This window comes from Hoplias malabaricus, chromosome Y (assembly GCF_029633855.1).
Source record: "Hoplias malabaricus isolate fHopMal1 chromosome Y, fHopMal1.hap1, whole genome shotgun sequence".
NCBI classification, from domain to species: domain Eukaryota; kingdom Metazoa; phylum Chordata; class Actinopteri; order Characiformes; family Erythrinidae; genus Hoplias; species Hoplias malabaricus.
This window is the reverse complement of record NC_089820.1, coordinates 11638288-11664402: the sequence shown is the minus strand read 5'-3', so window position 1 is coordinate 11664402 and position 26115 is coordinate 11638288. Positions and strand designations below refer to the sequence as shown.

The following is a 26115-nucleotide window of genomic DNA, read 5'->3' as shown; positions in this document are numbered from 1 at the left end:
TATAAAGCATGTGTGGAGATTCTTATATGGGTTACAAAATAAACAAAACTTAGCCAAATATTTGTTGCCATCAGCTTGTCTAACATTTCAAACTGAATTGGATGTATCAACAGGTAACAGAAATGTTCCACTGCTCCATGTTACAATGACCCCCTATGACCTTAACCTTAGGCTCATATGCAGCTGCTCCAGAGCATCCTATTCTACTGGCCTATTCTTTGCTATAAATATTATACATGCGCTATATGTGTGTAAGTTAATGTTTGTGACCACAGTCGTTTACATTAAACTGGCTGAATTCACTCATTTAAAGGGTTTCCAAAAAATCCTGTCAAATTAAACTCACTGCCATTGTTCTATCACACAGTCAATGTTCAGAGCATAAACATAAACAGATATTAATGGCACTCCACAGACAATCAGTGACATAGGACACTTCTTACTGGGTGTTTAAAATACTACATTTTTTAACTTACATTCAGAAACCGGTGGATCTGTCTCACTTGAACATTCTCCATCCTCACTGGACATGTTGACATCACCTGGGTCTTTGGCATCCTGCACTAAGGAAGACAGGCCACTGCTTAGTGATGAGGTCACTGCAACTGAGGATGGCACACTTAAAGAAGGAGCCTTCCGGGACAGACACACACGAGAAACTTTGAGGACAGGATGCATTGACTAAGAGCGAGGGAAAGAGAAATAGAGAAAAGTTACTTCTTCAAAAATAAACTTTACAAAGAAGTTTATAAAGAATAAACATCCACCATTCATTCGTTTATTCATCGTCTGTAACTGCTTATCCAGTTCAGGGTCATGGTGTGTCCAGAGCCTACCCAGAAGCACTGGGCACAAAGCAGGAACACACCCTGTAGGGGGCGCCAGTCAATTTTGAGTGGCAATCCACCTACCAACATGTGTTTTTGAACCTTGGGAGGAAGGCGGAGCACTCTGGGGGGAACACATGTGGACATGGGGAGAACATTAAACATCCATCAACCTTCCAATAATATTGTCCAATTGTATCGGTCCATTTCTCTTAAAATGTTCAAACTGTGTGACAACATGAATTAAAATTCACCCCACCACCCGCCAAAAAAAAAAAAAAAAAAATGGAGATACAATTATTGGTTCTGACACCTTTTGTTGCAGCAAGTAGACACCTTGATAAACTAGAAGTCATCCACATCAGTAAACTCTACGTATTGTATCTCCATTACTGTGAAGCATTGGAGATTGTAAGGCTTTATGGGGAAACAACAGGCTATAACCACACAAACACTGCTGTTTAAAGAGCCACTCTGGGAGAGACAGAAAACCTTTGGTGGAGATATAAACTGCTCCCACTTGGCCTCTATCGCCTTCTCTTTATTCAGAGTCTTCAGAGTGTTTCTGCTACTACCAGGGTCCCTGAGAGAGAGAGAGAGAGAGAGAGAGAGAGAGAGAGAGAGAGAGAGAGAGAGAGAGAGAATGATAATGCAGAAGTTGAAGCCAGTTATTCTTATCTGTTCTCATTAAGACTTGAAATATTACAAACTTCTTGCTACTTACAGAGCCCTGGTAAAATCTGTCTTATCTTTCTTTTATCTTCTTTATTTACATATGAATACAACAGAGCTTCAGCTCAACTGACAGGTGCTGAACATTACATCTGTCTGTATAGGCTTGGTATGATTATATATTTAAATTTCCTCACAGCATACATTTAAATGGCCCCATGTTTCAGCCCTATGTTTCCACAGTCAAGTCTCATCAACACGAGGAAAAAAAACCCACAATCTATATCTGCTTCCTCAACTAATAAATTTGAGTTTACTTGAGTGAATAGAAATATCTTTCCCAAGATCTCCAACCTTAGAGGTCCAAGGAATCACCGGAGATTGAAACGCAGATCTCTCTGTGGTAATGCAATGCTTAGTTGTGCCGTTAAATATAGAATTTATTCACTTCACAAAATGATGTGTTGTTTCTTTATATGCACTCATCAACTTGCCCCTGCCTTTTCCCATGGGTGAGTTCCCAGTGCCATTCCATCACAGTATTAATATTCATTCATTCATTCATTCATTCATCTTTTGCAACCCATCTATCCTGTTCAACCTTGTGGTAGGTACAGAGCCTAACCGGAATAATTGTGGTTTAGGCAAGAACACATTTTGGACAGGACACCAGACCATCACAGGGCATCACACACACTCACACATTCACTCACACTTATGGACACTTTTGCATAGCCAATCCACTTACCAACTTATATTTTTGGACTCTGGGAGAAAACCTGAGCACGCAGAGGAAACCCATGCAGACACAGCAGCAAGTCCAGGAGCCTGCAGCTGTGTGACAATTACAATACCAGTTGTGCCACCCAGTATAAAAATTTATTAAAAATTAATGCAGAAAACCAAAATATTTGGAAAATTGTTTTCACTATACCTGACATTAAATCTAATTCTTTACCCCAAATGTGAAACAGTCAAGGATCAAATTATAATATAAATAGACTTTTATGATATTTCATTATCTTGATTCCAAAGGTTTAACATAGGAATATTAGAACATAGACAGTTTTAGCCATGCTAACAATTGTTAATTGTGGCTTAGCTAACAGCTTAAGAAATGTGTTAAAATGAAAGATGAATCTGTTCTCTTTCCATTTATACAGTGGCATGTGACACTGGCTTTTACAATGTCATCACTGCACATAGAAGATATTATAGATAGTAAAGAGACAATAACAACCAGTGTCACATAAATACATTGGAAAGCTAACCTGTGCGAACTGGTCCATGTTTTATTTCTTCATTTTACAGATTTAAAAAAAATCACTAGCTAGACCAAAATGGACAAAATATGTAGCATGGCTAAAAAAATTAGCATACCTACATTCCATGAGACCTATGTTTAACATTATAAATCAAGAAAATGCAATCTCACCCCCACCCCCTTCAAGTAAATGAAAACTCATTTCTCTCTCTTTCACCCCGACCCTTTCCTCCGTCTATACTGTGACACTGGCTGTTACAGTTTCATCACTGTGTGTAATATCTGCTATGTGCAGTGCTGTAGCACTTCTCCATAAAGCTTAACTTTATTGGAAATTGGATTGTGGAAGGCTGAAGCCCTGCAGGCTTGAATGGAAGTTACGTTCCACCCTTCTCTCTGTCAGTTGCACCTCTTTCACAATTTCTCTCTTTCTCTCTCTCTAGTTTATCACTAATTCTAGCCTGTAGCTCAAGGAGATAAGTTATAATCTTTTCTTTCTCTCCATTTTCCTTTCTAGCTTTCTTCTCTCCCTTTATTCTTCTCTCCAATATATGGGCCAATCCACTGTTGTCAGTCTAATATTTATAACACTGCTCTTTCTCTCCTCCCTGGCAGATGACTTGCTCCTAGTAGCCTACATTACTATTCATTATGACCAACATGACTACATCTCTCACTGCTCTCTAAAGCTTTTAAAGTTATAGACAGAAAATATTTCCACTTCAACAAAATGTAGTTTATCAACCAAGGCATATTTAATGTCTGATATTTGCTTCTTTAGCTTTGCACTGGAGCTATGAGGCTAATGTAGCTATCAAGTCGATGAAGCTTATACCACACCTATTACGACTGTACCAAATTGCAAGAGTAAATCAGCACATCGCTTAGAACACCAGCAGCCATCTTGAAGCTGCTATAAATATCAGTATGTTTTATGGTAGTAGATTCCACATCAAAATGTCTATATGAGATATCGACCAATCAAAAAGACCCCACTGAAGCACATTATCCTTCTCCATTTTTAAATTTACGGACATGAATATTTAAATGCGCAAAAAGCAGGGCAACCGATGCTCCAATTAAAAGCAATTGGTCTCATCACTGTATTTCCCGAACATGGAGTCATGTGGGATCAAACAGGATCATGAATGTAAACATTAATCACCTCCATCTGGGGTCATCTTTCCAAATAATTTAATAGCACTGTATCGTAGTTAGAATTTTTGCACATATTAAGGTTTGAACCACAATATACAGTATTTAAAGTGTCTAGTAAAAAAAAGTAATACACAGGCTTTAAAGAGCCTTTAATTTATGTTTATTTACCTTTTGACCACTAGGAGCCTCTAGTGGACATTTGAAGCCTAATGAATGAAAATTCTTCCATGCATATTGGATTTTCTTTTCAGTACTTTGATAATGATAAAAGATTTATTCAGAAGTAGTGACCATCCACTATTCAGTTCCATAATGGGAATGTAATCATGGAATCTTGGACCTTGTAGGATCAAGTGATTAGGCCAAAGGTGGGGGAATAAAGGTATTATTCAAGCACAGTCTGATAAATTACCTTCTCTAACAACTAAATACAGATTATAATTAACTGATGAGACTGGTATACATGAACATAATTCAGAATTTTGGGAACCTATAGTAAGTATGGAGAACTTCCTCACTATATGTTGTTTTATATATATCAATAATTTTATTGTTTTCTTTTTTATTATTAAAAGTGCATTTCTTTTCATGTAATAAGCTGTTTTTTAATTTGAGCAAATCACTGCAAACTGCACACAAACACACACCTCTAATTGCAACCATGAGGTTTATACATGCTACCCGCTTCCAAACCCACCCTTCTACATACAATAAAATGCAGCTCCTGTCCTCATTATATCAACTTTTATTTCACACAAGGTCAAACATTCTGAGTGCTATTAAGGTCACTGTTGGACCTAAGGGAGGAAGCCTGGTATAGTCTGAGTCTGACCCAAACACTGCGTTCTAACACACCAGCCACAGCACAGTGATAGCTCTCTAAAGACTAAAAGTCTGCCTTTTGTCCTGCATACTGAAGAACAGTATCAAAAGGGTGAAAAATACTTTTAATCCTTCTAATTTGAGAAGAATTCTTCAAGGACTTGGTGTACACTTTGTGTGTAAACATTTAGGCATATAATGTATCAGAATCTCTGAATTTGCAGCATACTCCTAAATACATAGGGACACGTTTATATTGTAGAAGTAATGTTTTCGACAAATCTTGCTGCAATTTATTTATTTGACTTTCATTTTATTTGGATTACATCCCAAATGCCTGGCTTCTCTAATTATCCCTAAACAGCATTCTGAATTTTTTTACTTTATGGGCCTAAATTTGCCATCTCTGAGATTTGATAAATTTGGAAATATGTAAATGAGTGCTTAACAAAATCACAAACTGTGGAAAAGCATGGACTCTGGGGCAGGGTGTAAGTATTCTCTGCCCACATACACCATATAAAGAACTGCATAATCACCTGGATCAGCCTTGTAGAATGAAGGAAAACTGGAAACTCTGCAGTGTCCTGAGTCATGAGTAGGATTAACAGACTGCACTTCAGAATTATAGGCTTATTTTAAATAGGGATAAAATATTACAAACTTTTATATCTCACCCAAAATTTGCAAGAGTGCAATTTTCAGATCACAAAAGGTACGGATCTTATTATAGTCTACTGTAAGACTATGATTATTTAAAACAAATCGTCATATCAAAAAATGTGGTTGTATAAAGTAATACATAATTACAATAAACACAAAAACATAAATAAAGCAAAAAAAAAAATGTCCAAAAAGATTTGGAAAGGGCTAAACCAACACACTGACCAACAATATATCGTTTCTCAATGTCACTTGTTTTTATTCTAATTTTAGGGATTTCTTCTTTTTTAAAGGAAATAAATAGCTTTTAAAATCTCAATTTCTCAGGTGCCTAAAACGTCTGTACATGTTGTTTTGTTTATTCCAACTTTTTTATTATATATTTCAAGTGTTTATTTCTTTTAATTTGATGATTATAACTGACAACTAATGAAAACCTCAAATTCAGTATCTCAGAAAATTAGAATATTGTGAAAAGGTTCAATGTTGAAGCCACACACTAATCAAAACACCTGCAATGGATTTACAATAATGGAATTACTGAAATAAATCAACTTTTTCATGATATTCTAAATATTATGACCAGCACCTGTATGTATATATATATATATATATATATATATATATATATATATATATATATATATATATATATATATATATATATATTTTAAACTCAGAAATTTTATTTCTCTGTGCTCATGTTTTTTTTTTTACCTTGCCATTATGCTCTCACTTAAATGCAGGTCCATCGCTGTAACTGTATATACTCAGACCAGGGGGTGGTATAATTCTAAAGTCTCAGCACTTTAAATTGATAAAAATCAAAAGTGTACATTTTATCCTATATTTTCTGATTTAGGCAGGTCACAAACTGTGGCTTTGATTAGTTTTGTTTGTGGACAGATCCCTAAATAAATGTACGCATGCATTTTTAAGATAAGATAATGAAATCAAATTATAAAATAACATTTGGGGCGGCACGGTGGTGCAGCAGGTAGTGTCGCAGTCACACAGCTCCAGGAACCTGGAGGTTGTGGGTTCGATTCCCGCTCCGGGTGACTGTCTGTGAGGAGTTGGTGTGTTCTCCCCGTGTCCGCGTGGGTTTCCTCCGGGTGCTCCGGTTTCCTCCCACAGTCCAAAAACACATGCAGGTGGATTGGCAACTCGAAAGTGTCCGTGTGTGTGAATGAATATGTGTGTGTCTGTGTTGCCCTGTGAAGGACTGGCGTCCCCTCCAGGGTGTATTCCCGCCTTGCGCCCGATGATTCCAGGTAGGCTCTGGACCCCCCGTGACCCTAAATTGGATAAGCGGTTACAGATAATGGATGGATGGAAATCACTGTTGTAATACTGGTCAAAAATATTTTTAATACTACCCCTGAATCTTTCAGCCCTAACCTAGGTTTTGCACTTCTACTCACTTGACGTCCCAACAAGAAATCACAGATCCGACTCTTTCAGAATTTTCCAGAGTAAGTGTCTCCAGCAGCCAACACAAACAGCACAGCTGACGATATACATGTTCTCTGTGAGGCGAGAAAACTTAATTATTTCACAGTCAAAATCAATACACAGTATCAATGCTTATAAATTTGAAAGGGCAAATTTACTGAAGAAAAACAGACACTTTGACCATCTTGGATTAAGGGAAGGTTTGAAAATCAGCATATTCATGCATGTGTTCCTTACATTAGTTATAAGATTGAATACAATCATCTAATCATTAGTTGACATGGAACAATATTAATGGTTTAAATTATGATTTTAGTGCAAGTGTAAAAACTCAAATGTTAAAGGATGTGTACAAATGATATTTGGTTCATAAACAATTTAAACTGTAAAGGTGTAATGTTTATGTATTTTAAAAAGCTTTGTGTTACTAGCAACAAAATAGTAGAAAAGGCACAGCTTTGATCGCTTCACTTGTAAACCACATTGTTCACAGAGCAATTTCCTCCATTAAAAAAAAAATATCAATAGAGTTCTCTGCATGGAGTGGGGTCACATAACATATCTGACAATTTCCCTGATAGTGTTTTCATAGATGTCTTTTGTGAAAAGCACATTATCTGAGACAAATTATTCGAAATATTGGCAGAAGGGTACACTTTGAGAGTGTTTCTACTTTACTGGCCAAGTGATAGAGTCACATACAGTATACAAAAACGAAACACCTCTGTACACGTGAATACAATAATCTCATTTGAAAGCAACCTTTGTATTTAATGATCAAAACATATTAACTGTGACATACATTTCTATAATAATTCAATATATGTAATATAAATAACAGTACTACTTGACTGGTTAAACTATTAATATGATTTCAAACATTAAAAAAGAGTTGCAACAGACGTCAGTACATCCTTTACTAGTGAGATGTCATTGGCACTTATTAATATATTGTTTGTAATCCTTTGTTGTTAATAATGGCTGCAATCCTTCTTGGCATGGATAATATCAGTGAGGCACAAACCTGTAGGGACATACTGCCATTCCTCATAGATGATTCTTTGCTGCCCTTCTATCATGAAGACTTTGTGTTCCCCAAATATGTTGTATAAGATTCAGATTATGGCCTTTTCTATTAAAATAGTTTTTGCTGTGTGTTTAGGATCATTGTTTGGTCATGAGAATGGGATTTATATAATCCCCTTTTCATTCACTATTTACATCAGCATGCATGAGAATTAAAAAACGTAATTTTCCAACATCCAGTGAATTCATACAGACATTGAAATCACCAAGCCAAACATGGTATAGCCTATGTAAACTAAACAGAATGTGCCACCAAATTTCATCAAGGCTAAACATGTACTTCTAAACAAAATGTTAATATATTATAGAAGAATATAAAATGCTACATGTGAATTTTGCGAATTTTGTATTGATTCCACTGTTATATACTAAGATACAAGTGTGAGAGAGAGAGAGAGAGAGAGAGAGAGAGAGAGAGAGAGAGAGAGAAAGAGAAAGAGAGATTTATAGAAAGAAGAGTAGGAAAGGAAGATGAGAAAAAGAAAAAGAGGGAGGGTGAGCACCAAGGCTGAATGTGCTTAAATAAGTCACATTCAGAGTCAGAGAATGTGTCTCACTTTCTATTCAGTCAGAGAACAATTATGGTTTAGCTTTTCTTCAATTAAAAGCACAGTCTTCAAGGTCAGATCTGGAATGTGATTCAGAATGGACGTCAAAACTAGCCACCTACACTCAGACATCACTAACCTGACCTTCTCAGTGTGTATTCTCAGAGATACAGGGCACAGAGAGCCACTATGCCCTCAATACCTTACCAGGAAGTACAATAACACTCTCTCTTTTTAAGCACTACAAAATCAAGCCATTAAGGCCTTGTTAGGTATAAAGTAGGATGAAATTCCTGGAGTGGTGCTAATATATATATATATATATACTCACTGATTGAAATATAACTATAATTATATAATAACTATATTACAAGAAAATATATTAATTGCAGCCTAATTAAAAGATTTTTTCGATGCCTCAGATGTGGACATATGAGTCCAAAGACAAATTTGAGCTACATGGGTATAAAATTTTTCAGGATTGGCCTTTGGAGATTAGAACAGCATTATCTGGATGAAGCAATTCTGGAGTGACATTTGTGACCCAGTACTAAGCATATAACATCAGTTCTTGAGCTCATTATTTACGCTGTGAAAAAATTATATTCTATTCTCTCCAATAACTTTATTCTGCATTTCTCTCTAGCTTATTAATGTATCTAAGCATTTATCTAGAGATAAAAAGGGAGAAAGAGAGAGGGAGTAGAAAAAAAATCTTACGATGCTAGTTGTTGTGGTTGGTGTGAGGTCAGTGATTGGTGAATAGGAGTGAAAGGTCGAGCAGACTGAACCCGTCTCTTCCTGCTTTGCTTCCAACATGATGGCATTCCAGCATTAAGAGACATCCTGAATTTAAAAAAAGTGTGGGTGTACGTGCTTAAACAGTGATGAGTCATGATTTCTAATAATTCTAAAAATAAACAGATAAAGAATTCACACCTCTTTAAAAAATTCTTTTACCACTAGTGCATTGCATCCTTAACTGGCAACTTAACACTCACATTCACACTAACAAGAAATGCTTCATCTAATCGAAAGCTTGCCAGATTTATCAGCCATCCAAATATTACACAGCTCCTTTTGTTTGGCAAATTAATTTTTCTTGTTCAGACTCCTGTTTGTTTGCCATTCTGTCACAGCTGCACACCTGTGGCATGGTTCTGTCATGATGCATCAACATCAATGAAAGAGGACTTGACATATGTTCTGAATGTGAATATATTTTTCAGGTGTTAATGGAGCCTTAACAGATATACTATTTATGAATGTCAATGCTTTTTTCTTTGGTTTTGACACATCTTCTAAAACACATTTCTATAATTAATCTGAATAATCTGAAATAAGCAAATTTTTCTTCTTTGAATCAGGTCTCTCCAGAGTCTAGAAACTGGTATCTTTGGATATTTTTGACACATAGCTTCCATAAGGAATTTGTGGATGTAGTGAAAAACTGTGTATTGATAAAGAATTTGCCAAAATATCCCCAAGCCAGTGTGGTGATTAATTAAAGAGGTATGCTTTTTAATGCAGTGGTGTCTGAGGGACCAAAGGTCACAGGCATTCGTTTAAGCTTTTTCGTTTTTTTCGGCCTTGCCCTTTCAAACAGAGATTTATCTGGATTCCATAAATGTTTATGTGTTAGTATGTACAGGTGAAATGCCTGAAGTCTTGTAATCATATTGCTTTTAAGCTGCTGGATTGTTTGCTGATGTATTTGATCAAGTTTGTCAATGTTAACTCATACCCATAAAAAATTGCCTTTTCTCTGATGCTTCTCCAAGTTCAAACAAGTTGGCATCATCTGCTTTTTTTTAAACAATATTTACAAAATCTTTCAACATTCCTAGTCCTTGATTGTTCCTGTTCCAACAATTTTTTTAACATGTCACTAGCAAATAAGTTGTTAAGTTTAAACATTTAGTATATTGTGTACTGTTTGTTTATATAGATGTCAAACAGAATTTACAATTCACTGATTTTTAACTTTGTTTTTCTGTTTTGTATTACAGCTTCCTACTAATAATTTATACCTGCGAAATTGAAAATATTAGCATATTTAGAGTCAATTATTTTATTGAAAACACTGATTCCAAACTTCTGAACAATAATCTCAACCTTCAGTATAGCAGCGCTGAAACTGAGCTCATCTTCAATGAGTTACATACAAATCCACAAATAACATAATGAATCACTGTGAAAGGGCACACTGTGTGCAGACCTACCTCTCTGTCTCTCTGTCTGTGTCTGAGTCAGAAGAATTGGAGGGAGGTCGAATTGCTCTTTTTTTCCTCTCCTCTCTCATCATCTTTTCTCTTTGCTGCTTCTCCTGTTCCTCCAGTCCTTGGAGGAGGTGAAAGTAGCTGCAGCCCTGCTTCACTGCCAGCACCAGGTTCCTAGTGTGATAATTATAAATAAGCACACTGTTCATTTAGATTTTTCACACTGCAAAACTAGAGGATGTGCAGTTTAATAAAAAAAATCTAGAACATTCTCTGTATCAAACAATCAATTAAAATATATATTCATATATATATTTGGTAAATATAATTACCAAACAAAAATATTCACCCCTTAACACTCTACCAAGTGAGAGTATCTCTAACAAGTGCCATCATTGTTCACCAAACACTAACACTGACCACCAGACATCCAGATACTCACAAGGTACTCCAACAAAAACATTTAATACCCTCAAATACCATATTTTCCCCATCAGCACATACAACAAGAACAAAAAAAATAACAGTGAGCACCTAATGTCAAAATTCACAAACAAATCATATTCTATAAACTTCAAAAATCTTCGTCAAGCACAGTAATTACCCAATAACCAACAAAACAACCAAGATTATCTACAAAATACCAGAAGTCTATGTTGTCAGAGTTTATCCAGTCATGCTAAACTGTGGTATATCATTTTTAAAATGGTAACTTATTTGAGGATGTGCACAAATATTTCAAACCATGAAAGCAAAAACAGAAACTTCTGTCTGAGACAAGCAGCCTATTGTAATTGTATTTTACTTCTCAAAAATTCCAGACTGGCCCAGCTTTGGCATAAATAATTCACAGGGCCCTATCAGCGTCTGTCATAAATGTCAACCATTTTGCCATGCCCTGCGAGAGAGGCCTGTGGAGAAACAATGTGTTATATTCCCTCTTCAAACACCAAATGCCACCGGAGATGCCTGCCAGCTCACTGTTCTCCAGCCATCAAGCAGAATCAGGAGAAAAATATGTGTGTGTGTGTGTGTGTGTGTGTGTGTGTGTGTGTGTGAGAGAGAGAGAGAGAGAGAGAGAGAGAGAGAGAGAGAGAGAGAGAGAGAGAGAGAGTCAGAGTCAGGTCGATTGAGTCAAAAAGATTATCTGATAATTTGACCTAGGGCCAAATACTCTTTGGGGCAAACTTTTGCTTAGAAAGCCAAACTATTAAACAGTCACAGTTCATAAAAAACAAAGGATGCTGAAAGAGTTTCAGTAACTGAATGCCTTTGGCCATATTTAAAATTGGCATTTACATCCAATCACTGGGACTGGATCATCATCCAGTCAAGACACAGTGATGTTACACTTGACCTTTACATATGTTGCTTATGCATTCTGATATGGATCATTTTATGAGCAAAATGACTGATCAGTATTCAAACTAAACCTTGTGCTTTTTGTTTGACTGTCCTTCACCCTCTAAGCAACAGCAAGAGGGGCAGGAAGACCAGGAAAGTGAGAGCAGTGCCATTTGACATTAGTATAAGCTGGCAGTCCATAGTACACTTGCAATAAGGAAAACCAATATGTGTCACTATTACACACACAAATTTGGACATTTAAACAGTTTAGAACCAATGATGTCCTTTAATTATTCTCATAAAGACTTTATTTACTGTCATTATATTTTCAAGTTGGAGTATGTCTACACCTTTCTGACCCAACAGTGGAACACTGCTCTCCTGCAGAGTCAGAGGAACAGGTTTTACAGCAGCCCCCGTGCTGATGGATGAGTTTCTGAGTTCACGCACAATATCCAAACAAGTACGCTTCAAAAGAGACCAGAGGGAGGCTTCATTTCCCTTGGTGTTGTATTCCACATATGGATGACAGCCAGCACAGCCATTCAACAGCTGTATTGTCATTGGAATAAAGCTTCCAGAAATGTGGTACATCAGCTATCTTTTCATTCCCCATTAAGTGCTAGAGCCTGACCCTAGGGGCTATTGTTCAACACTCTGGAATTATCATTCAAATGTTCAGCGTTCAATATGTGTATAGTTTTTATGCTAATAAACAGCTTTCCAGGATGGAGCATCATCACAAACAAATTTGTTTAATATCCACCATAAAAGGATGTCCCTTTCCTGATGAAAAGCCTAAACACAACATACTCTGTGGTGAGATACATCTTCATCATCCAGTTAAATAACCGTTACCTAATCTACAAACCCTATTTAAAAACTGTTGGTAATAATCTACCAAGACTTCAAGTATACCAAGTATTTCAAATGCTGAAATCAGAAATGTATTTTTTTTTTAAACTGCTCAGACAGAGGCATGTTTACCACTGTGATGCATCACCTCTTCTTTTAATAATTGAGGTGAACAATGGGTCTGAATTTAGAACCTTTCTTTTACTACAAGACAATATTGTAATCCATGTAGAATGTTTGGCATTGTCGTACCAAAATAAGCAAGGCCTTCTAAAAATAAAAAGTTCTCGGAGGAAGCATTTTGGCCCAAAACCTGCATACATCATTCAGCATTAACAGTGCCTTCACAATGTGCAAAATACCCATGTCATGTGCCCTAATGCCCCCAACTGCCATTTATACCATTTATCCTGGAGGACGTGATTTCCAAAATAATAAAATTTTCAAAAATAATATCAAAATTTGAATTAATGAAAAACAGGAGCATGGCATGGTGGCGCAGCAGGTAGTATCACAGTCACACAGCTCCAGGGGCCTGGAGGTTGTGGGTTCGATTCCCGCACCAGGTGACTGTCTGTGAGGAGTTGGTGTGTTCTCCCTGTGTCTGCATGGGTTTCCTCCGGGTGCTCCGGTTTCCTCCCACAGTCTAAAAACACACGTTGCAGGTGGATTGGCGACTCGAAAGTGTCCGTAGGTGTGAATGTGTGTGTGTGTCTGTGTTGCCCTGTGAAGGACTGGCGCCCCCTCCAGGGTGTACTCCCGCCTTGTGCCCAATGATTCCAGGTAGGCTCTGGACCCACCGTGACCCTAAACTGGATAAGTGGTTACAGATAATGAATGAATGAAAAACAGGACACATTTCTATTTTATAATAATAATTATCATATATTATCTGTAAATAGTGCTTTTCAAGAAGATGCTTACAAAATTCACACACAGAAAACATTGCTAGAAATAAAAAACAGCAAATACAGTATACAGAACACTATCAAACACTTCAGAACAAGTATGAATAGTTTAAGTTTGATGAATATTATAAGCAAAGGAGAAAAAAAAGTTTTTTGAGGTTAGATTTGAATATAGAGAGTTGGAGAAAGTTCTATAGTCAAGGAGCAGATATAGAAAAAGCACAATCCACATAGCTGTGGAGGCTGGAGGCTGGAGGGAGGGACAGTAAGTAACCCGGCTGAGGAGTGTGAGTGGGTTTGTAAGGATGGAGATCAGACAGGTATAAAAGAGCAAGGTTATTTAGAGCTTTGTAAGTGAGAAGGAGTATTTTGAATTGATCCCGGTATTTTATGTGAGGCCTGTGAAGATGTTGGAGAACAGGCATAATGTGTTGGTGAGAGTGAGTGCAAGTGAGAAGGTGGGCAACAAGGTGGGTTCTGAACCATCTGAAGTCTGTGGACAGAAGAGGTAATGCCAAAGAGAAAAGCATTGCTGTAGTTCAAGCGGGTAGAGAATTTTCTGGTTTCTTTCAATCGTTTAGTGACATTTTGTACAGTAAATGAAGAAATTCCCAGGTTCTTTGCTACGTTGAGAAACAAAGTTTTTGTAGCTTTGCACATCTTTACCAATCTTGTGATGCCTCATCCCAATGTTTTTGAAAAATATTGCTGCATCAAATTTAAAATGGCCAGTTTTTTTCATTAAACAATTACATTTCAGTGTATTCTGTGTTTGTTAGCATTTACCACAGTGTCTCAACTCTATTGGAAATGGTGTTTGTATGTTCTGTTGGTGGAATCAGAAAAGTATTATTCTCTTATGCACTAGCCTGGTACCTTTCACCATACAACATGGTCAAGAACCACCTACAATTGCAGGAAAGGAAATGTGACTGACATGCAAAAGGACCGATCACAAGGCTGCTATTTTGGCATGACATGTAGGAGGAGGCAGAGAGCCAGTCTGAACGCAACTGACAGAATCCTAACAGTGAGGCCAAATTAACACACTCAAAATATTAGAATGTGTCAACTTGTAGGCAGAGCGCCTGTTGCTGAGACCACCTATGCCCTGACTTTTGGAATAATGACTACCATATTCCCTGGTCCTTTGACTGACATAGATAAATGAAGAAATTTAATTGTTTTCTTCGCAGCTTCTACATTCATATGTTCTATTAAAATGACATAAGAAAAAAACTTGCAGCATCATTGCTTTGATAATTGCAGATTTGTATTTCATCCCTGAATATAACTTTTTATTCAATCACCTACACTCTGTGAATGTTTTCACCCACTGTAACCTGGTTTTACTCCTGGTTTTATTTTTCTACATATAATTCCTATTTCCTTCATCTAGTTTTTTTACAGTTCAGCGTGACCTTGTAACATTGCCCTGCAGACTGCATTTAGCAATGAGAATATTAGTGAGGTCATCTACTGATGTTGAATGATTATCCTAAATTCTAGTGTACATCACACCTAGTGCTCTCTTTTTAACACCATTTTGTTAATTAAAGGGACATATTATACCCCTTTTCCCCACAGTCCCATGTGGTCTTAGTGATGCGTCTGTAATAGGCTTTGGTCAAAATAACCCAAGGATGAAACATCACAGCACCAGTGTCACCCTGTGCTAAACAGCCCTGCTCAGATCTACCAGTTTTGATGTCTGTTCTTGTAAAAGAGAATGAGCCACAGCTCTCTTTAGCATGAGAGCCCAGGAGTAACGAGCAGGGAGCAGAAGCTCACTTGGTTCTCTTACTTCAGCATTTCACTATATTTCTCCACGCTTGCTGTGTTTTACTCTGTTTAACCAGCACTGTGATGGGGGGATTTAGGCGAGGAGGCAGAACAATTCTAAACTAAATACTAAAGATGCAGCAAATAACAATCCATTCTTAGTTTACTGGCTTGCACTGAAAATGTGATATAGATATTGAGGTATGTTTAAACATAAGGCCTTAAGCGCAGTATTAAGAAAAGTTCACTGTTCTATAGGTTTAGACGCATGCTCTGTGTCTGTGCTCCAAAGACAGAAATGTTTAGGATAAGCTGTCAGTGAGGGTAGGAGACTATAAATTTTACCCCTCCCTTAGTCCCTTAAACATGCAAATGTAGACCAACATTTACGTTCACCATATTTGAAAAGGAGAAAGAACCATATAGATCAGGGTCCTAGCCAAGAGTGGGAGAGAGAAAATAGACATGGGAGAGAGAGAATTTGAGCGCTGAATTGAACACTCCTCTCACAGGATCCTTAAGAACCCGTAAGACACTGTTTCTGTAAATAAAGATGTATTTACACCTTTAACCGTGTCTGCCTAGACTATTTTCCATCACCTGTCTCCACAACACAGCAAAGTTAACAACAATATTTCATAATATATTACTTTTAAAACTAAAACTAAGCCTCTATTTTTCTATCTCAGTCTATCCCAGTTAATATTTTATTTAGTTTTATTCATGCAAAGAGGCTCCAAACACAGAGGAAAGAGGGTCTAAGCCTATTCAGTGCTAAATGCAGAAAATAAGACAAATCACTACAGCACATGTTTGACAAACAAACAACAATAAACCTCCAGCAGAAATCTGTGTGATGAACAAAGCCTTGATTGGCTAATCCTCTGATGGTCTACTTCTCTCTGATGGGCTGTAATTTTGAATGAATTACAGTAACATACTGACTAAGCCATGGAGTGTAATCATATGATGTGAAAACTAACCTTGATTTCCACAAATACTTCCACAGACTGTCTGTGTCCACCCTTCTCCCAGTCGTAAGATTCTTCACAAGCAAAACCTGAGAGGACAAAAATATACACAATACATACTGGAAATCTATATGCTTTAGGGTACATTTTCAATTGTTTTAATACTTTCACTAGCAGAAACAAGTGCATGCAAAAATGTATCCAAAGTTGACAGGACGTGATAAGAGTATTTTTAACTTTTTAATGTGATTTACTGTAACAACTGTAACAAGATTTTTCGTCCATAATGTAACAAGAATTTTCCCTACAATTAAGTCACTTCCAGGGGCTTGTGTGCAAAATCACCACTCAAAAAAAAAATAATTCTTCTAAAGGCGCTACAGAATGTTATACACTAATGCTCTGCTTCCCCTGAAGAAGGTACTAAGACAATGTTGAATAGCACATGATTGCTGCCTATGAGGAAGCTGAGCCATTCTGCAGCTTTATCAGAGGCAGCCTTCTTAAAGCAGGAACATACTTCTCCAGAATATGCCTCTTAGAGGCAGCAGAGCATTATAAGTCTACAGTAACAAAAAAAGAATACATATTTCCTCCAAATGTATGCTAACCAATCAGGTTCTTCCCTGCCTTTTATCTGGTAACCACTTCTTTTTGAACAATGACCCTGTACAATTTGACACACTGGAATGAGAATATTAAATGCAAACTTCTGCTGTATTAGCATCTGCAATAGTTAGCATTGTGCTGAGTGGTGGGGAGATAAGTAGCCATCCTACCAACCCAGAGAAAGTCAGGCAAAATGCACTCTCTTGGACTCCTGACCTTGAATGGCTGAGATATTGCCACAAGTAAAACATGCACCTAGAAAACTACAGCATTTGGGAACCTTATATTGATGTGATTATTATACAATTTTAAGAAATCAAACGTAACTTAAAAACTTTTTCAATTGTACTTCTACACAAATACACTAATATGCTGCTAACCTGCGAGGATGTTATTTTATCCAACATAACAGAACAGACGTAAGTGATCTGCAAGCATGTTAGGCTTCTAAGAGGTTAGCAGTAGTTTGCAAAAAAAAAAAAAAAAAAAAGGTAGGGTCTGGCTTAACATATCTCAGGGGAAGCATGTACTAGCTATTCATTATTCCAGATTGGTACCACTATGTAATTGGGGAAGGCCTAGGATAATGACCATGAAGCAGTGGTAAAGTAACTGGTACAATGCCAACCACAGTGTGACATTCCTGGAGTTATTTCATCAGTCAAAGAAGTGTCTGGGTTTAATTAAAAAACTTTCACATCCTTCCATCTCTCCTCCTCACACATCTCTGTGCTCTCATAAGAACCCCAATGAATAATACCTTATTTCCTCGTGAAATGTCCACAGGGCTCGCATGACACAGGCCACCATCAACATCTTCACTCTCACTGATCCCTGCCTTGGGAGCCTGCCATAAAAAAAAAAAATTAAAAAAAAAGCAAAACACCACAAGTAGTTCAGAGCCTGCCTCACTAAAATCCTGTTCTGCTTAGTCTGCTTAGTAAACACACTTGAATTCTCCTTCTCAAATAGAGCACAATCTGTACTGTACTGAGGGCAATGTAAAAATTCAGCTACATTCAGGCTTTTTAAAAAGTGGTTCAGAGTCAGATAATTTATGTTAAACTCCCCATCACCATTTTTCCTGATCATCTAGGGATCAAACTTTGGTCTCAAACCCATTGTCTGGACCATTTAGGTCACACCATTGTCCACATCTTTCTTTACCAAAATATGAAACTGGAATTTTAAACCAAACCACACATTTCAAATATAACTTAATAAATAAATGATCCTCCTTTAAATACATCATTCCCCACTAAACACAAACATTCAACCAAAAATATCTTTATTCTATACTGAACAATAATTCACATACCAAAAATGTCTTAATTTCAAACCAAACACTCTCCCCCAAAATCAACATGCTAAAAAACCCACTATATTTTCACCATAACACATTCATTCCCTTATCATATACAACAATTTTCCAACTAACATCTGTATTCTGCACCAAAGAATTGCATTCTGTGTCATTAGAAGCCGCATCTGTGCTTTATATTAAACCCAGTTTCTGTGTCATTTATAATGAAGGTTTACATTACCTGCTACAGGCAGGATTTCATTTTTAATTTTTTATGTATTTTTTTTTTTTTACTGGATTAATTCAGGGGCTGGGAAGCAGATTGATTCTTCATCTTGTGTGAGTTGAACTTACAGGAAAAGTAGATGAAATAATCAATCTGTTTTAGATAGTTTCTTTCACTGTGGATGTTTCACTGTGGAAAAAATTAATTAGAAAAGCTATGAAAAACTGATTGATTGAAGCCTATAAATATTCCACCAAGATTTCCAGTTGACTTAATTGCATGCTTTAATTAAACATTTTATAAATTGTTTATAAAAAACATATAAAAAGTCCACATACTACAGGATAAGCAGCTGTTCTTGATTTTGAGGAACAGCTTATACATTTTTCTTACAAATATCTACAAGCCAAGTGTGTTATTGTATACTTTGACTACAAATGAAATTCAAACTTTTATCTTTATCTCAATCTAAAAGACTGTTATTTATATAAAAGCCAAATTCCCCAACTAAGGGAGTATTCCACAATGCAGGATTTCTCAGTTAGCCAGCTAACATTAGCCTAAATTTGAGGACTTTCCAATAGGAATCTCACTCAGATTTGTTCCTAATGGACAGGGTTCATTTTGGGCTTATCCTGCTAAGAATTCCTATGTATTTCATCCTTGTGGAACACCCCCCGAATACTTTCTCAGAAAATCAACATAGAATTTGACAAAATGAAGAGAATCAATAGCTGTGTACAGCATATCAACCCACAGTTTGGGTATGTTGGTGTTTGTTGGACTCACTGTAATGTACTGTATGTCTTCTAGTGTCATTTTTTGAAGGTCATTTCAGTAAACCAAAGAGTGGGTTTCCCACAACTCTTCTTATATATTTATTTATTTATTTTCTCCCCAGGACAATGTACTAGCTGCCATCATCAGAAGTCTTGTGTTTTGTAGAATAACATCACTTCATGTGCCAAGGGCTTGTGGCTGATAAATGTGGATCCTCTGAGACGGCGGTGTCTCCTCCAGGCCGCCCTCTCACTCCTCACTTTCATCCCTCACTCCCCCGCTGATAGATGATCTCATTTGCAGTAAATCTGCTCATGTAGGAGACGGACACACCACTGAGAGCTTTTCCAGCTTCAAACACGTGCTGCTCGATTTTCTTTTTACTGACCACAAACAGCTCCTTAAAATAACAGCCCTGTTCAAATGTAGACGCATTTCATTTCTCTCCTTATTTATTGAACGTTACTGTTATTGCAAACACAACTGGATTTTGAATCTTCATTTCAGATACAGCTCAATAACACAGCAATTCAATAACATCACCACTGCAATGAAATGTGTCTCTGGCATTGACATAAAAGTTCATCTTAGCATGTAAAACATTTATGCTTCATTATTTTTTCAGAAATTTGTAGACACCTTTTATAATTAGTGAATTCAATTACTTTAAGCACCCATTGTGGACCGAGATGATCAGCTGGCCACACACCACTTGTATGTCCGTCATGTGGAATATCAAGTTAGTGAGTCAGGCAAGTATAAAGCCCCCAGCATCAGGCTGTGACACTGAACTATACCAATATTCAACATCAGTACCCAATCTCAGTACCCCTCTGGTGCACAAGTATGTATTCCTGCTAGTTGGACTAGCTACAAATAGGAGGGACTAAACTCCAAACAGGACGGCTTTAAATCCAAGAGGGTTTGTCCTCAATTAAATGTATTTTTTCTGGTCAAATACAAATGTAGACAGTTAACATGAAACCTTAAAAAGAGGAAGGAATTAAGTTACTGATAATGATGTGGATCAAACCTGGATTTAGCCCAATAGATGCATTTTATTAATAGATGCAGATTATTTAATAAATCAAATGGACAGCACAATCTATGAATTGAAATTAGCTAGAAGACAGTGAGGTGATGATATATTGTCTATTAAAATCCACAATCAGTCAGATTTTAACTTTATTTTTGAAACAATTTTCATAAATAAATACATAACAAATAGTACCTAAACCGAGTTCCACCAATAAGAGATGGCAGTGTTACTATTGAGATTTAACTGCGTGGTCTTGTGCAAAAAACACTAAGTCATTTCCGTTAGCTGATTGAAAGAGATGTCTGAAAACTGGTTGTGGCAATGGGGTTGAAGTTATTGCTACTTCTTATATAAGAACTTTTTTCAAAATGTCTAAGGAGAAATTAGATTTTTACTTCTGGGGCACTTGAGTTCTGCCTTTGCTTTTGGAGTTATGCCCATCTTTTCTGGAGTTTTTCCAACTTGCAATAATACCCTACCTGAAAGCAAGCAAATATTCGCTGAATTTTTCAGCATCTAAGCCTTCATAGAAAATAGAAAAAGTTGCTACTGCAGACAAAAGACAGAAAACTTATTCATACCCATGACTTCAGAAGAAATCCATATAGTGAACTTGGAATAAAAACATACATTATTCAATTCTACTGAAAATTAAAAAAGTTTCTTCTCTTCAGAGTTTCCCAGTTTACAGTTGTTTTTTTCCTGAGAGTGATTGTATATAACTTCTCTCTGATGGGGAATAGAGCTGCTACTAAGCTATGAAACAGAATGAATGACTAGACTCTGTATGTTTACAGGACATGACGGTGTCTAATGGCATTTGCTTAGACGTTCAGTAGTGATTTATAAGGGGCCACAAGACCAGTACTTATGAAGCCGTGTGTTTCTCTGGCTACATTCCTAGAAACTGTTGGCATGTTTGTTATACTGCATGCTGTTTAAAATTCAGAAACTCAGGCCTGAACATCAGGCTGTTGAAAGAAAAAAAAGGCCATTAAAGCCGCCTCTCCTAAACATTTACCAACGTGAGAGTCCTCCACTTCACCAAGTCGCTTTCAATAATGCACACGCAGCTGCTATATAGACGAGAATCTGCCGAGATCAGCAGCCTAACACCAGGCAATAACAATGATGAATGCAAAGTCCCGAAGACTACACCTCCCACTTGACATTTCCCATCCCAAAATGCATTGGGTACTCTAGATCTCGTTGCATGGCGTGTGAGGCTGTGAGGCCCTCAATGAGGTAGTAAATAGCATTACAAATGGAAGTCGCTGTGTCTTATTCTGCCAGCATTTGTTGGAGGCTCTGAATTATCTGGTGTGATGGGGGGTATCATTCACGGCAAGACCTTAACGCAACAGAGTCACTGGAGAGACAGAGAGGAAAACAAGGGACGGGGGAAGGGTTTTATCAAACATTGTGTCCTTGGGCAGCTCAGTGTGCATGATATATATATATATGTGTGTGTGTGTGTGTGTGTGTGTGTGTGTGTGTGTGACTTAGAGAGAGAGAGAGAGAGAGAGAGAGAGAGAGAGAGAGAGAGAGAGAGAGAGAGAGAGAGAGAGAGAGAGAGAATGCTTTCTCTGCTGTTAATCTGTTCTGTATCAAAGATCAGCCTCCATTTAGCTCAGCCACAGCATTAGGTCAGTAATGGAGACAGATCTGTTTGGCCTATGCAGAGGCAGTAGGTGGGGAAAGTACGGATAAATTGCCATGACAGAGACAGTTCACACAGAGAGTGAAAGAAATGAACACACACTACATGAAGAAACAAAAAGGATCGAGACTAAATAAATAAAAAAATAAACTGCATCACAACAGATCAAGTTTGTGTTGCACAGGTTACTTGACTATCATCTTACCTCTAAGGTTTGCCTGTTGAAAGTAGTAAATATACTGTGAATAAATCTGTTTAGTCTTTAATAGGGAAACCAACCACAAACCAAAGACAAAATTCTATTTTATATTAAAATAGGTGCAGCTTAAGATTTGTGAAAGAGGTTTTGATTGAATTTTTTTTAAATGAGATGCAAATAAAATAGGGAAATATAATACTGTTATTAGACTGAACAGTTAACAGCTTTCTAAACAGAAAGGATCCTAATAAAAGCAGAAACTCAACACGAGGTTCTGAGACGGCACACAGTGAGAGGAAGAGGAGTTTAATGTTACAGTAATGTGACGGACTCATGAACAGGGTGCTGAGTTGATCAGGAGTTATGTGCGATGAGTTTTCTTATCGTCATAAGTTTATTAAATGTAAAAAGTATATGCAAGTAAAAAATGTGAAATGTGAATGTGAATTACAGAACAAACTGTCACTAATTTATTTAAATATTATATTATTTTTTGTTTAAAGGAACAAAAGTCTGATGACCATACTATTTACAGTGTTAGGACCTGTCTGCTCTGCTGAGCTTCACGAGACAGTCTGTCAGTTTTATATGACACAAAGAGCCAATCAGAAATAAGCAAAGGAAAAAATATGTTTTTTTGGTTAGTTCAGTGTTCATGATTTTTCTTATCTGATGGACCATTTGCCTTGGACCTGCCCACCATACATTGAAGTTTTCATGGACTCCTAACTCTTATCACCAGTAGATTGACCAGAAGAAGATAGGTCCCCACTTGTGAGCCTTGGTTCCTCCCTAGGTTTCTTTCTCAGCTCTGAGGGAATTTTTCCTTGCCACTGTCTCCTGGGGTATTTTTACATTCTTTACATATTTTACATTTCATGTCAAAACTTTGTCTTACCAAAATTCTGTGATGCTGCTTTGTGACAACATCAGTTGTAAAAAGTGCTATACAAATAAATATTATTTGATTTGACTTTACCAATAACTGTTCTGTATTTACTAGCATTTAACTTCACGGCTCCTGGTTTTAAGGAATTGTGTTTGTTACAGAGGATCCTACCTTTTCAACCCTGTAGCCCAGCTGGCTCTTCTCTCTGTGACTTTGACCCAGAGTCTCCCAGTAGACCCTTTCCCAGCTTTCTTTGTTCTGAATTACATGTTCTCGAACTCTGGCGGATCCAGTGTAGCGTCTTGTAGCTGTTGGAGTTATTGCCATACTACAACTGATGATATATTTGTCTAATAAAAGACAGGAAAGTCCTTTGGTTGTAGAAGAGTACACATTATCTAGAGACTGTACTGGAAGTGTATATGTAAAATGAGACGCTAAAGGCTGTAATGCTATGGCCTGAGCCACTGCACTAAAACAGTCCTATGTCCTGTTACTGGTCTCCAATAGCAACAAGGCCACTGAAAACTTGCCAAACAAGAAGAAACTGTTTAACCTGTCTGAGGTCAAAGTGCTTCAAGTTGTCCAGCTGCATTAAGACTGCAATTGCCAGTTCTGCTTTTGTTCCTAGTCCTGCACATTTCTTTATTTCCTTGCTGAAATATACATAAATAAAAAAGATTAAAAAGTAAAATGAATAAAATCAAATGTACATACAGTTGTAGACAACTGCTGCCTTGTGGTTCTTCTAAAATGAGTTGTGTAAACAGGTATTTTGTTCTACTTTAATGCTATATAGGACTAGAAACTGAAAAAATATTGATGAGGATTTGATTTAGACATTCCACCTATCTGGGAAGTTCCGGGAGTCTTTTGTAATTTGAGGATCCCTGGTGCCAGCAAATTACAAACACAATCCCCTTGACTGAATACTTGCACTTGCACCCTTGTGTCCCTAAGTGTGTCTAAGTGTGCATGGCTTTAGGGTGTCCCAATAGTTTATTTTCTTCAACAAGGGTGCCACAAACATACATTTTTAATGCACAAATGTATTGATATTGGCTAGGTGTAAAGCAGCTACTCTGTTCTGATTAATTTATTTAAATTATACATATAAAGTACATATATTGTCATTTTCTGCATATTGGCACTGAGCTTGTTCATACATTAGACAAAATGACAATGCAAATAAAATATTACATTAAACAAAATTATTAAATTTAATCAGAATCAACAAGTCTATTGAAACAGACTATGTAAGCCTTAAAAATGACAGAGTGTAGTCAGCAGATGCTGAGGCGCATAGTGTGCAGAAGCTGCCAACTTATTGCAGTCAATTGCTACAGACATCCAAACTTCATGTGGCCTTCAAGAACAGTGCATAGAGAGCTTCAAGGAATCGGTTTCTATGGCCAAGCAACTGCATCCAAGCCGTACATCACTAAGTGCAACGCGATGCGTTGGACACCGTGGCCTAAAGCACACTGCCACTGGACTCTAGAGCAGTGGAGACGTGTTCTCTGGACTAGCGTGTCATTCTTCACCATCAGGCAATCCAATGGACGAGTCTGGGTTTGACGGTTGCCAGGAGAACCGAGTACAAGTGTAAACTTTGGTGGAGGTTATTATGCTGTGGGACTGTTTTTCAGAAGCTGGGCCCATAAAAGATCCAGTGAATAGAACTCCTAATGCTTCAGAAGAAGAGATTTTGGACAATTTCATGCTCTCAGCATTGTGGGATCAGTTTGGAGATGGCCACTTCCTGTTCCAATATGACTGCACACCAGTGCACAAAGCAAGGTCCATAAAGACATGGATGAGCGAATATGGTGTGGAAAATCTTAATTGGCCTTCACAGAGTCCTGACCTCAAGCAGACACATTTAAGATAAATTAGAGCAGAGACTGCAAGCCATCAGTGTCTGACATCACAAATTCACTTCTCAAAGAAAAATTCCTATAAGCACACTCCTAAACCTTGTGGAAAGCACTCCCAGAAGAGTTGAAGATATATGTATATGAGAGAGAGGGAGGGAAATGAGTTTTCCTGAAATGAGTTTTCACAGGGTGGGATGTCTGATTTGAATGCAAACTTTGCAAACTTGAGGGCATTTGAGAATTCTGGTACTGATGTTGAATGATTAGTTACGGGTCAACAAACTAATTTCAGCTCATCCTAAAGGCTCAGATTATAGTAAAAGAGCTCCACTGCTCCAGAGAATAGTTCCAAAGCTGCCCAGCCTATAACTTTATAGCCCTCTAGTCAACTTTTGGCACTGCATGTGATGACCTAAGGCTCATGTGCAGTTGCTCTGGAACAGGCTCTAGCTCTAATCTTCAGTCTCTTCTCAGATTCTACTCAACAGGTCATGTCAATAAACAAATCACACTTACACCTAAGTGATATGTGAACATATTGTGGGCCAAAAAATCACCAACAAGACCACTGCACATATTTAGAATTTCACAATGATTAATATGTATCTTAGTCCACACACACACACACACACACACACACACAAACATACTCATTAAAGAATAAATGGACATGACTTTTATGGAAATTGAAATGACTATATTCACAAATGAATATTACAAGTGCAGCTTAAAATCAAAGGTGTTGTAAACAAACTGTACTTATTTTTTTCATATTTTGCTTCTTCATACCAGAAAAAAACTACAATTAATTGACCTGAATATGGCCTGCCAGTTGGGATCTAGTCTCTATTGCACGATAATGATCACTGATAAGTGACAAAGCTTATCTTGGCTGCTGACTTCTTAGACAGGAGTTCACCCTGCCTCATCTACCAACTATTTGCCATTTTATCTTC

General features: G+C 37.2%; 1 protein-coding gene across 1 annotated transcript in view; it reads right to left on the bottom strand.

Annotated features, from left to right (window-relative positions):
* The window catches only part of LOC136679709 (coiled-coil domain-containing protein 60-like), a 35515-nt gene extending 11906 nt beyond the window's left edge, over nucleotides 1–23609 (bottom strand). Inside the window, exons 1-8 of the mRNA XM_066658373.1 lie at nucleotides 23454–23609; nucleotides 17947–18033; nucleotides 16590–16666; nucleotides 10718–10888; nucleotides 9216–9341; nucleotides 6831–6935; nucleotides 1320–1410; nucleotides 477–681 (exon numbers count right to left, since the gene is read on the bottom strand). Of these exons, the coding sequence (XP_066514470.1) occupies nucleotides 477–681; nucleotides 1320–1410; nucleotides 6831–6935; nucleotides 9216–9341; nucleotides 10718–10888; nucleotides 16590–16666; nucleotides 17947–18033; nucleotides 23454–23609 (1018 nt within the window). The remainder of the gene's footprint in view (nucleotides 1–476; nucleotides 682–1319; nucleotides 1411–6830; nucleotides 6936–9215; nucleotides 9342–10717; nucleotides 10889–16589; nucleotides 16667–17946; nucleotides 18034–23453) is intronic.
* Nucleotides 23610–26115: the final 2506 nt, after the last annotated feature.